General features: G+C 35.6%; 3 protein-coding genes across 3 annotated transcripts; 2 read left to right on the top strand and 1 right to left on the bottom strand.

The window, feature by feature from the left end:
- The first annotated feature begins 84 nt into the window (after positions 1-84).
- LOC139882532 (pentatricopeptide repeat-containing protein At4g16835, mitochondrial-like) lies at positions 85-576 on the top strand. Its single transcript, XM_071866833.1, has one exon. It carries the CDS (start codon positions 85-87, stop codon positions 574-576), a length of 492 nt encoding a protein of 163 aa, XP_071722934.1.
- Positions 577-2561: 1985 nt separating this feature from the next.
- Positions 2562-4114, top strand: LOC139882531 (AAA-ATPase At1g43910-like). The gene is made up of 2 exons (XM_071866832.1): positions 2562-3578; positions 3716-4114. The coding sequence occupies exons 1-2, from the start codon at positions 2562-2564 to the stop codon at positions 4112-4114; spliced, it is 1416 nt and encodes a 471-aa protein (XP_071722933.1).
- Positions 4115-4622: 508 nt separating this feature from the next.
- Positions 4623-6503, bottom strand: LOC139882515 (GTP-binding protein YPTM2). The gene is made up of 8 exons (XM_071866820.1): positions 6490-6503; positions 6098-6170; positions 5890-5937; positions 5748-5795; positions 5289-5360; positions 5053-5208; positions 4821-4924; positions 4623-4719 (listed from the first exon to the last, which is right to left on the bottom strand). Exons 1-8 carry the CDS (start codon positions 6501-6503, stop codon positions 4623-4625), a joined length of 612 nt encoding a protein of 203 aa, XP_071722921.1.
- Positions 6504-14084: the final 7581 nt, after the last annotated feature.

Below are 14084 nucleotides of genomic sequence, written 5' to 3'. Positions count from 1 at the left end.
GCCGAGTTTGCTTCCAAGAAATTACTCGATCTCGATCTGGAAAGTGCAGCCGGTTACGCTCAGCTAGCAAATACTTATGCCACAATGAGCCGATGGGAAAATGTTGCCGAGATACGAAAATCGATGAAGGCAAATAATGTGGTGAAGATGCCAGGTTATAGTTGGCTTGAGGTAGGTAACGTTGTACATAAATTTAGGTCAGGTGACAGGATTCACCCCGATTTAGCCTCGATACACGAAAAATTGAAGGAACTAGAAACGAAAATGAAGTTGGCTGGCTATGTACCAAATCTTGAATATGCATTACATGATGTAGAAGAGGAATTAAAAGAGCAACTTCTATTAAGGCATAGTGAAAAACTAGATGTTGTGTTTGGGCTTATGAAGGTGCCTATTGGTTTACCGATCAGAGTTTTCAAGAATCTAAGGGTATGTGGAGACTGCCACACTGCCATTAACATTATTTCTGCAATAGAAAGAAGAGAGATCATTGTTAGAGATACTACTAGGTTTCATCATTTCAAAGATGGTTTGTGCTCATGTGGTGATTATTGGTATGTTGTAAAGCCATGCTGATAAAAGGTTGTCAGGACCGTAGACCATACTAATTCTCGGACCGCAAGTCAGAGGGATCGTCGATGAATGATGAAGGAATGTGAAATCCTACATGAGAGCTGAATTTGGAATTGCTTCTCTAATCAATTTCAATTGGAATAGGAATTCCTTGTTTTTTGATTTATCCATTTCATATTCATAATAGAAGAAAGCATTACTTTTGACTTGAATGGTGTAGTTCTTGTTGTGTGAACTTTTTAAGATGTGTAGTTTTTTTTTTACCTTGGGTGAAAATCTGAAAAACACAAGCTAGTTGTTACTTGTTTATGCTTTAGTATTTCTCAAATTTTATTTCTTTTTTCACATGTGTAAGTAGGAAAAAAAATTCTTTAGAGGAGCAGCAAATTCTTGTACCATTCGATTAAAACATTACAACTGGACAAAACTTAAAAGTACCCACGTGACTCCAAAAATCATGTTTGGTATCATTTTTAGTTAGTTAATCATTTCTTTCATGCAATTTTCCTCATTTCACTATTTAATTAAAGTAAAAAATCGTACGATAAGTATGTCCATTGCCCATCGTACTACTTTTTTTAAAGAAAATTTAGGATGGATTAATAATTTGGCAAACTGACTAATTTGAAATTCTTCTACATTATATATTACGTCCGGTTTGGCAATACTAATTAATTCTTTTCTTTCTTTCTTTAACATAATTCTTAATTATATTACTAAAAATAAATTTAATAATCATATAATTAAATTATTAAATTTAATTGTATCCTATAATGAACTTATGAATCTTAAAGGGAAAAATTAAACTTCCCATTAGGATTCACAACTCTCATATACAGTATAATAATATATAATTATAATTTTAATATCAATGAATCAGTTGAAAAACAAACAAATTCAAAAATAAAAATGAATATGATATAAAGTTAGTTTGTACAACTAATAAATAGGAAGTTATGTATAAGAATTATGAAAATGCAACATAAGTTGAGTAACTATGAATTAATTAATTAGTTTTTTTCGGATTGACTTAAAAGAATAAAAGAGAAACACAGTGAATTAGGAGAGAATACAACAATTTGCTGCTCCTAAAAGAACAACCAATTTTTTTCGTAAGAAAATAAAATAAAATAAAAATAGGATATAACATAGAAAAAAGAAAGAAACGCGTATGCTTTATGCTTTCGTATTTTTCAAAAATTTTACTCGTTTTCACATGAGTGTATCAAAATTGAAATGGAAGAGAAAAATACAAATTAGGATAGCGATGTAATGGCTCGATATTTCTTTTTTCGGAAGGTTGGAGCTCGATTCGTGGGAACGAAAATTGAGAATTTGTGGATAGATTATGTAAATAAAAAAAAGAAAAAAAAAAGTGATAAGATCACATTGACGAAAAATTCTTATGTGCATATCATGTAACACGTTAACAATTACACATGCATATTAGAATTCGACACGTATAATAATCACGAACACATGAATCAAAATATCAGCTTTATCATTTCTCCTCAAGATTCACAATTTCGTTATAAGATATAATAATGGCTATTTTTGCATATATAGAATAACATTTAAACTGTCGAAAAATGTATAGAATAACATCCAACTCGGAACATATTTGTCAAGTCTATGAATATTCATTTTCTACTACACTTACCCCAACTCATCATCGTTACTAAAGTAAGTAAAGAAAAAGACATTGCATTGCATCATTAATTAAAAAAAGACTGAGAAACTTCCTTGTTAATCAAACAAAGATTAAAGACAACCACTTAGTTTTTTTAGTTATAATCTTCCATCTGTCTTGAAATATACTCTCTCCATTCGAAAATACTTGACTCCTTACGTAAATTACATAGAAAAATAGGCGAGTATCTCCGGATGGGGTAGTATATAAACTCCAAACTCCCCCCCTATCAAATAAATTATATCTCTCAAAACTCCATCCAAGAGTCTAGTAAGATTAATTTACAACAGCAGCCACCATGTTTCCTTCTCTGTCAACCATTTTATCGGGTTACGCATCCATTTCCGCCATTATCATGCTCCTAAGACCAATTATAAGCGAGTTGATCCCAGAAACTCTCCAAAACCAAATCAACAAAAAATTCTCTTACTTCTTCTCTTATTATTTCTCAACCACCTTCACTTTCATCATCGAAGACAGATGGAAAGCCGTCGACAACGAAACCTACCGTGCTGTGGAAGCTTACCTCCCTACTCGAGTTGGCCCCACCACCGAGAGCCTCATTTTAGGCTCGAACGACTCTCACGACCTCAAAACTCCGCCGAAGACGGCAATCGCCGTCAACTCGGAGGTGAAAGACGAGTTTGAAGGGATCGTCGTCACATGGATTCCTCGTTTGAAGGAGACTAAGAAGTCATTCTGGCATAATGAGAAGAGATATTTCGAGCTAACGTGTAAGAAGAAATCGAGAAAGATAGTAATGGAGAAATACATACCTTATGTATTGAAAACTGCTGAGGAGATTTTAAACAATCGAGAAAATCTTGATATTTACACTTATGATCAAGACTTAGGGAGTTGGGAATCAACTGATTTCAAGCATCCTTCGACTTTCGAGACTTTGGCAATGGAGCCGGATCTCAAGAAATTCATAATGGAAGATCTTGACGTTTTCACGAAACGGAAAGATTATTTCCATAGTGTTGGAAGGGCTTGGAAAAGAGGGTATTTGCTTCATGGACAGCCGGGGACAGGGAAATCTTCCCTTGTTGCGGCGATTGCGAATTATTTGAGATATGATATATATGATCTTCAGCTACAAAGTGTGAAGAATGATGCTGTTTTGAGGAGGTTACTTACTACTACAACAAATAAGTCGATTTTGCTTATCGAAGACATCGATTGTAGTACGAAAATCTCACATGATCGTAGCAAGAAGAAAATATTAGCAGAACAAAATCAACAAGAAGATGATCATAGTGATAGTGATAATGATAATGGAGAGAATCACAAACAGCGCTCTTCAGCTACTGGGGTAAATCCTCTCCTTTCAGCAGGTTTTAATCAAACGTGACTACTATTGTGATACGGTCATAGTAATGTATCATTTATTAACTGTATTTTAATTTTTTAGTACTAATGGCCAAATATTTTGATGTTAATTTTCCACAGGCAACTCTGTCAGGCTTGCTTAATCTCATCGATGGGCTATGGTCAAGTTGCGGAGACGAGAGGATCATAATCTTTACGACGAATCATAAGGAGAAATTGGATCCGGCATTGTTACGACCGGGTAGAATGGATGTTCATGTTTACATGGGGAATTGCAGCCCATTGATTTTCAGGAAGCTTGTGAACACTTATCTAGGAATCAAAGAGCATGAACTCTTTAGTACCATTGAAGATCTCATTAAGAAAGTGTCGATTAGCCCGGCCGAAGTAGCTCAACAACTTATGAAGAGGGATAAACCACTTCAAAGTCTAGTTAAATTTATTAACAGAAAGGAAAAAGAAAGTAAGAGAAGTAAGAATAAGTTACTTATAACAATGTGGAGAAGCATGAAGCAATAGAGCAAGTAAAGCACGTTGGAATAACAGATTGTTACACTTATATACATGTAATTTTGTTAGTGATATTCATGTAATTCAACAAATTGGGTTGAAATCTGTCTAAAATTTCAATGTTTGAGATTACCTTGTGATCGACGGTACCTTGTTGAAGTCCGGTTAACCCTAACTTCTTGCTTACTGAACGGATGCTAAACTTTAGATCAAAGGGAGAGAACCGTAAAAAAGTTAAACCCAAATTTGCGAATCTGATTAAGGTAAAATATAGCTATTGACCAATATCCCTAATTTGTACAATGTTTTCTTGTAAAATCAAATACATCATCGAGCAAAGAATAGAATTTTTTAATTAACAGCGTATAAAAGCTGAAAAGGCATACATCATGAGGAAACAATCACTTTTCAATACCAATGTAATAATATGAAAGAAGGAACTAGTTTTACATTTGCAACAAAGAAACACGAGATAAACATATATGATCGAACCAACTCTATCACTATAGTTTTTTCTTCAAGAAGAGCAGCAACCTGACTTCTGGTTCACGGGCTGTCCACGAATCTGCACAGTTGGTGGCCTTGCATTGTTTGAGGCTGGTTGGCTAGCCATCCTGCAGGAAAGAAAAAAAAGTGTTAAGGGCCACTATAGGTTTCTTGCAAAAATACAGGGACTAATTGAACCACACACACCAAGAAAGAAGAGGAGACCTACCTATTCTTGATAGAAGCAGCCATGGCCATGAAAGCCTCTTCAACATTCGTGGAGCTTTTGGCACTGGTTTCCATGAAAGGGATTCCGAGTTCATCCGCAAATGCCTGAACAAAAATAAGAAAGGATACATCAATTGCATGCCTTTTGAATATTTACTTGAGTTTCACAGATAACAGAACTGAATCGGCAAATATCATAAATGCAAATGACCACGCTGTAAAATTGTTGTTACCTGGCCAGTTTCAGTCGACACAACTTTATTTGCTGTGAGATCACACTTGTTCCCGACTAGAAGCTTGTTCACATTCTCACTTGCGTAGCGGTCAATTTCATTCAACCATTGCTTGACATTGTTGAAGCTCTCTTGGTCGGTGACATCATAAACAACCTAGAAAAAGAGCCACCAGAGTGAGGTAAACTTTCACAGAGTAATAGAAATGATGCAAAACAAAAGGCAAAGATATTTACAATGATCCCATGAGCCCCTCGGTAATAGCTGCTGGTGATTGTCCTAAATCGTTCTTGGCCAGCAGTGTCCCACTGCAAATGCAATAAAATGTCGAAAATCATCAATTAGGAATTGCAACAACTTTGTCACTTTGAAATAGGTAAATTTCATACACATGTACATGCTTGAATCACGACCAACAAGATTTAAAATCACTTTAAGAGCATAAACAGGGGTCGCCATTGTGATAGGAAAGCTCTGTGACATTCAAACTAGAAGAGCACAAACAGGGTTCACCCCTTGGCAATGGAAAGCTCTGCGACTTGCAAAAAAAAAAAAAAAAAAAAAAAAAGAACTACTGCAAATCGATGCAATTCACATATAAAAATCAAAATGTGTATGAAACTTTAATCAACTTGCAGACATAAACAACGCAGCTATGGGTGAAAAGAGGCAGCAAGCAGTTTATAGAAACTCACAATTTGAAGTTTGATTGTTTTCCCATCTTGTTCGACAGTTCGGATTTTCTACAACAAAAATAAGAAAAGGATTAGTCTTTCACACCCAATTAAGGCAGTAAGCATATCCAAAAAAGAAGATGAAACAATATAAACCACTCACAAAGTCAACTCCGATGGTACTGATGTAACTTTCAAGATAAGAATCATCCTGGTTCACAAAAAACAATGAAAAGTGCTTAATAATACAACCGCATGATTGGCTAATACAACTACAAACTACGAAGCCATCAACATGAGTTAACAAGCTAAGATGATTTTTATAGAGATTGCGAGGAAAACTAATTGAAAAATGAGAATATGAAACTTACAGCAAACCTCAGAAGCAGACATGATTTTCCGACACCAGAGTCTCCAATGAGCAAAAGCTTAAACAGATAATCGCTGCAATTGAAATAAGATCGAAATCATCATCACTCCAATATCATTAACATATTAAAAGAAATCGAAGCTCAATATCACAAAAATATACATGTAGGAGTTGAACACAGCTGAAAATCGACGAAATCAATCAATAACTAGGTCAACGGATCTAAACCAAAGGCCACTGGATCTGATACGGATAGATAATAAAATCACAAAATCCAGAACCATAATACAATATACAGAATTGAGGTAAAAAAGAACAAAAATCATGAATAATTACGAGAATTCAAACCAGATCCATAAATAAATCGGTAAAGTTAAGCTTGAAATTGCTTACTATTCGGGATTCATGATGAGGATCGGCGATTAAAAGCGAGATTATGCCGGAGAAAGTGAAATTGGATTCCCGGCAAACTGATTGTTTTGGGATCGGAGAGGAATTAGAAACTGTGGCTTTTTTAGTTTATCAAACTATCAATCTTTTTATTTAATTTATAAATAAATAGTTTAATGTGAATTGAAGAGGGAATTGGGTGAGAGACAAATAGATCGACTTGATTGATTAAAATGAAAAACGAGGCGTGGCAACTTTGTTGGTTGTGCGTTATATATACTACCTCCGTCCCGTCTCAAAAATAAATATAAATTTTTATATATAAATTATATTGAAAATTTATATTTATTTTCCGACAGGATATTTATAAATAGATGGGTAGATAAAGACAATTTTAGCATTGGGATCGAATCGAACTGATCCAATCGAATCGAGTTAAACACGGCCATTGGAATTTGGAAGCCATCACTCTGAAAATCGAATCGGGAAATAAGAATTGTGTTGTAAACAACACTGTAACTCGGGAAAGAATAATAATTGTTTTGTGAACAAGTTTGCAACTCGGGAAATTAATAAGAATTGTTTTGTTCGAAATCAATTTCCTAGAAATCTTTCTTTTGAAAAGGAATCATCAACCTGTAATCCTGTATATTAATCTAAAACTCTCTTTCTATGAAGATTTACGCACTCTCCACTCTCCTTCACCATACGTATTGTGGTAAGATGCCTGTCATTTTCCTAGGATTTTTCATGTTTCTAGGATTTTTCCTAGAATATTCTAGTTTTATGAGCATATCAGAATTCTAAGTCTTGATTTTTTGGCAACAGCTTGGATTTATACTGCTAACTTGCTTCTGGAGATTCAACTTCCCTCCTTTCATGGTAAGGAATTAGCAATTCTGTATAAGTTTGACTATACTGATCTAATTCCAAAGAATTTGTTAATTTCCTCGCAATTTTTTGCAGGTTACAAGCATGACAATATCTAAGAGTAAAGCAGAGCAGAGAACTCTTCATGGACTTCAGTCAAACGAGTCGAAGTTGTTCTCTCATCATCATCATCAACACGCTTTTGGAGATATCAGTTTGATGGCTGAAGAAGCCAAGAGCCGTGCTGAAATTGCAAGGTTAATTTTTACATTTTCACATCCATATTTAAAACTATAGTACTACCTCCGTCCCAAAATAGATGTAAATTTTTACATGCAATTTGTATTAAAAAATTTGCATCTATTTTGAGACGGAGGTAGTATTTTACTAAAAGCAAATTTCAAATATTAATTACTAACTGTATATTGTAAATTTTGCAGACTTAATTAGGGAGATCCACACTCTGAAAGGAAAGGTTGAATCATTTTGCAAAGCTAAGGGGTTTAGATATTTGATGTCAACCCTCATTACACAGTTTTCCTAATTGCCATATTAACGATAAATAAAATTCAGGAAATTGAATTGCATTTATTTAAATCGTGTCGTTAGACCTCTGAATTTTGGCGTCGAATTGGCTTAGCAGTTGTTTATCAGTCTGGTAATGGTGGTTTTCGACAATGGTTGGATAGGTTGTTTGATAGATTAGGTGAGCATGAGCTGCGGTTGTTTAACTTAGGTTTGTGGTTAATATGGCCGAATCGTAATGATTGTGTCTTTGCTGGAAACTGTCAAATGATATATTTTGCCTTGATTGCTTTTCAGAGATGGGTTGCTATTCTTGACAATGCTCCAGTCACCAATTCTGTGAATGGTTCGGTTCAGGCCTCTCGGCCTAGTTTATGCTGGCAAAAGCCGGGTACTGGTTTAACTCGACAAATTCCTATGGTTGCGTTATTACTGGTGCTAATGGTTTGCTTATGGGTGCAAAATGTGGAAAACTTGGTGCAATTGAATCTGCCATATGCATGCAGAAGCTGCAAAAAAGGGGGAAAAAAAAAGCATCATGCTTGCTAGCAGCCTGGTTTTCAACAAAATGGTACTGGAAGGAGTCTGTAAGTTCCTAATATCAGAATTGGAATCGGATCGGCCAAGCTTTGCGAGTTGCGGCATGTTGATATTTTGAACAAGCTTCCTTTTTCGACACGAAACAGATCAAGCCAAAAAGAGAAATCGACATTCCATCACCCACGCTATTTCAAGACCCCAATTCAAGCTGGCAGAGCCATCATATTTAAGTTATACAAGCAATCTATAATCTTTAGGAACCAAATTTAGAGACAGAAGAAAAGATTTTGATTCATATATCAGTTCATGTTCTGCAAAGATTTATTTACCAAGCAAGAAAATCAATATCTTCTGCAAAGATGACTGTATCAGAAAGTTCACTCTCACAAATAAGCCCTGGAATGACATCAAGGTAGCATTTACCTTTAATGTTGTTCGAAAGCCAGAAAAAGTACATGTACAGTATAATGGAATCCGGACATCAATTTAAGAGCAAAATAATTATTCTTGAATGCAAAAACACAAACTAGAAGAAGACTATATCATGAATTTTCATTAATCAAAGAATGGAGTTTTACAGAAGAATGAACTATTCCTAAACTCGTTCCAATTTCAACTATCTGACCACTCCTTAGCAAACTCACCATCAGATTTTATAAATGTAAGGTGTTCGATTAATAGCTTCTTCATTCCCTGGCCCACTTCCGGATTAGAGTTATCTTCCTCCGCCACGAACTCCACCACGTACGAATGCTCCATTTCCAGGCGGAATCTCCATAGCTGGCCATTTCTCTTTCTTTTCTAATGAAGTATACTGCCTACATCTGACTATAAGTTTGTTCTATGCCTATTGTTTATGACGTACACTTACAAATGACAGTTCAAAAAATTCGAACCTTTGGTTCTTTTTTCTCGTCTTGTTGGGGATCTTTTTGGTTTTGGAGGTCTCTATTGATTTGAGGTGGACCAGCCTCTGTGCTCTTGAGCTGTTCATTCTCCTTTGCAGGAGGGTTATCCATACAGGATCAATGCGTCAAGGGGGTATATCCGGAGAGCAAGTGCCGAGATGGTCGGTGTTTTGGAAGCAGCTGACGGTGATGACCAATACCTCCACTCGTTCTTCAGGTATTTGGTCTTTACCATCGTCTCCAGCATCAATGTCGCTTGAAGCATCTGAGAAAACAAATAATAACTCCTTCCGTCAATACAATAGAAGTAATTATGCCGAAAACTATAAATTTACAAGTAAAATTCACAACTTGACATGAGCAAATATTTAGTAACCCTCAACCACATAAGCTATCAAAATAACAGCCAAGGATAGTAGTATCGAAAAGTAAAACAAACGTACACTTAAAAAAGGAGATTCAGAAATGAGAATTACCTCATCTGTAATCTCTGCCGACTTCACAAATGCATTCCAGGCACCTTTCTTCTCCATATTTGCTCTCAATGGTCTGATGGCTTCTTCAGGGAGAGCTGCCTCTATATCAAAGAGGCAGTTCTTCAACCACATCATCAGAGAGCATGGACCCCATTCTGCGCCTTTTTCAAGATGGTGCTGGAGAAGGTCCGAACTCAGCAGCTCGTCACACAGGAACTTCAGCAGCTTAGTCCTCTGGATCAGTAATAAGAAAGAAAGAATATAAGGTTAGAAATAAATTAAGCTAGTTTAATGGTGGTTTTGTCGGGGATCCCCTTTCCCTCTCTCAGATCTGAACCACATGCAAGTCAAACTCTTCTTCATCACCCTCTCCCCAAAATGATATAACATTCGATTCTTAAACGAATTCAAAAGCTAATAATTTAAGGTTAGTCTTCTGTATGTTAATAGACTGATCATTCAGTTGCATGTATTCCCTCCACAGCAAAATCTACTAAAAAAAACACAATTTAATAGATCACAAAAACATATTAAAGGAGTGAGAAAGAGAGACATACACAATCTGGTAAATCGTCAATTCGATAAAAAATGGAAACAAAATGAACCAAAAACCGTATTCATTTGTTAAATCAATGTTCATTTCTACATGGGTAAGAAGGGTTGAGAGTGTCGGTGAGAGATTTTTCGGTGATGTAACCAGTAATGAGATTGAGACGGTGAGAGAGATCGAGAATAGTGTTGCATTGGAGTTTCCGAAACGTGAGTATTTATAGCCTAAAATGGGGTATTCTAGATGTACTTGTTTTACCAACTTTACCCTTTCGACTCATCCGCATTCAGATCATGGGCTTCACGTCGCTTACCAGATTCTCGATATTGGGTTTCATGCATTTACATTTTCTAACGAGCCACGTAGCATCACCAATTTAGTAATATTTTCTTTTGGCCCAAACTAAATGTGATAAACTCAGTGTCAAGTTCTATTCTAAATACATCAACATTCTGATTGTGCTATGGCATTAGTCCTTAACGAATTTGATCAATCAATAAGGCAAAAGTTCCAACTAGGTGATGATGATCATTCCAAGGATAATATTAATATAGCAACATTAACCAAAAAGGAATACCCTCCTTTGCTACAAGTTCAAGCCAATTTCTTCGAATGTGGAGGGCTAGTTATCGGCCTGAGCATATGCATGTCACAAAAGAACCCAGATGTATCCACGATGAGTTTATTCTTGGAGGCTTGGTCTGCAACAGCGTTGAATTCCGATAACAAGATAGGCTTTGCATAACATTTCTCGATGGCTTCCATTCTTCCAGCTGTCATAAACCTGGAAGCTTCTCTATCAGCAAGAGAACTTTCTCGGGAATCCATTACTTTTTGGGAGAAGAGACATGTGGTTAACACTTAACGCATCAAAGATTACATTACTTAAGGAACAAGCTATTAGCATAGGTGTGAAGCAACCAACTCGTGTGGAATGTGTTATATCAGTCTGTTCTGGAAAAATCTATTTGCTGCATCAAGATCAAGGGCTGGGATTAAAAGCATGCCTTTCTTTTTACTCCAAGCCGTGAATCTGCGAAAAAGGAGTACACTATACTGCCACTATCGACAAATTCCCTAGGAAACATCCTTATCATGTCTTGAGCAGCTATAGAGGGGGAGATGATGAAGAGTCTTGAGCTAGATGGTCTAATTACAAGTTTAAGGAAAGGGTTAGGTGACTCAAGAAAGTTGGGAAAATGGGTTTAAAGAAGAGGAAATCGGCTCATATGTAGGTACAATAATGTAAGTGTATGGTAGAGATGGCATAGAGATACATTCCTTTTTGAGTTGGTGCAAATTTCAGTTTTACGAAGCTGATTTTGGATGGGAAAACCAATTTGGGTGTGGCCGACTTGGAGTCCTGCAACGAGAGATGGTGAGGGAATGGATGAAGACGTTTCTTTTCTCGAACAAGATCAAGAATTCCTTACAACTCATCGATTTCAATATGAAGGATTGTAACTTCATTTTAAACTGTAAAAAGTTCATTGATCGCAGTAAATAAATACTGGTAACAAAAACAGCTTCAGCATTCAACAGTTTGATCCTTAGACAAATCAGCAGAAACTATAATTACAAACTTTAAGGATTCAATAATTCAATTGCACATGAAAAACTTCCCGGGAAAGAAGTATTGTTTTGTGAACAAGCCTGCAACTCGGGAAAGAAGATATGTTTTGTAAACAAGGCTGTAACTCTGGAAAGAAGATTTGTGTTCTAAACAAGACTGCAACTCGGGATAGAATATGAACAAGGCTGCAACTCGAGAAAGAATTATTGTTTGTGACAAGGCTGTAACTCGGGAAGAACCTTTCTTTTAGAACAAGACTGTAACTCGGGAAGGAAAAATTGTTTTGTTCTACACATTGTAACTTGGGAAATAAGAAATGTATGGATTATACATAAACACCCCTGTATTTTTGAAAAGTGGGTCAGGAGCACCCTTGATTAAGCTTGACTAGAGCCAGCAGCCATAGATCCACCATGATCACGGCAAGCTCGTGAAAAATGAAATGTATCAGATTCAGAGTCTTCGATCGTTTGCTGATCACGAGCAATACATTGTTTTTATTTTAAAAAAAAAACGGTTTCAAATATTTTCGGTTCAACATAATTGCTGGTTCAATTTCACTTCGGTTTGAGTTGAACCGCTCATCGTCGAAGAATGGACCTCTGACGTCATGAATCGAAGAAATCGGACCCAACGTTTTCGAATAAGACGGACGTTTGACAAGAATCATTGGAAGAAAGTCTGGCTTTTGAAACTAGGACCTCCGACTTCATCATTTCGAAAAACGGACGTGTGATGGACGGAAGTCGACGTCCTCATTTCGACAAAGACGGACGTCTGACGTCATCATTCCATTAAAGAATGGAATCAACGTCACCATTCCACGAAAAGAATAACGGACCGTTAGTCACAATTTTTTTGAATACTTACTATTTCGGGCTCAAAATACATATTTCTCCCGTCTCAAATTAGATCTTAATATAAACATAATTTTTTGTCTTAAAATATAAATTTTGATAAATTTAAGGAACATTAATTATTTTTTTCCATTATATTCTCACCATATTCACCATTTTCACTCTCATGTCCCCATATACTCTTCCTCACCAACTTCACCATCTCTACTCACATATTCTCATGAAGATTTTTTAGTCCATATAATTATATTAAAAAATTAATTAAAAAATATATTTTATTAATTTATGTAAAATTCTCAAAATTAATATTTAATTTGATATGGAGAAAAAATACATAATGACTTTCATATGTATTTTTATAAAAAAACTGACTGAGGGAGTAGTATTTTCTTTCCAGGGTGATTCAGTGAGATTCGACTAGTCAAAAGTAAAAAACAAAAAAAAAAAAAAAGAGTAAAAAACATGAAAAATTATTTGACTAAATCGGGCAATAGTTGGCAGTTTTAGACATTTGTTTGACTTAAGTTTGGCACATCGTCATAAACAGACAGATGAAAGCATCTTCTTCCTTCCTTGGTCTCCACCACTACATCTACAACTATTTAAGATTCCATTACTTCATTTTTTGATTATTCATTCAAGCAATCAAAAACAAAACAATAACAATAATAAAATGTTGTACAGATCATCAAGCACGTCTCGAATCTCTGATGAGTTCTTGATGAACAACAACACATCACCATCACTATCAAAATCACAAATCTCAAGCTTTACAGAGTTCCAGCAACAACAACAACTACAACTGCCCACATACGATCCAAACTCTGACGTTGCCAAGAAGGACAAGTCTCGAATCAAGTTTGCTGAGAATGCGATTCACGCTATCCCTCTTATTCTTATCTTCTCCGCCGTTATCCTCTGGTTCTTCTCCAATCCAGGTATAATACTACTCTTATCTATGACTAAATAAATAAATGCTCAACCTTTATTGTTTCTTAGCGTTGACTTTCCAAATTGAGTTCAGGGTATTACTTAATCGGATTTTAAGTGATATGGGGTTGTTCTAATCTTAATGAATTAAATTGGGTGTTCAATATTATTTTCATTTCACATTTTCCTGGATTATCCAATTTTTGGGCACTGGAAATTAGTATTTAGGTCAAAAATATTAGTCTCAATCTGTATTCATTCATTCATTAATTAACAAATCGTTCTACCATTTTTAGCTTTTGTCCGTTCATATGAAAGCGTGATCTTTGTTTCAAATGTTCTGTTAAATTAACTAAATTTCCTATTATA

This window comes from Rutidosis leptorrhynchoides, unplaced genomic scaffold (assembly GCF_046630445.1).
Source record: "Rutidosis leptorrhynchoides isolate AG116_Rl617_1_P2 unplaced genomic scaffold, CSIRO_AGI_Rlap_v1 contig28, whole genome shotgun sequence".
NCBI classification, from domain to species: Eukaryota; Viridiplantae; Streptophyta; class Magnoliopsida; order Asterales; family Asteraceae; genus Rutidosis; species Rutidosis leptorrhynchoides.
This window is presented reverse-complemented; position numbering and strand designations above follow the sequence as displayed.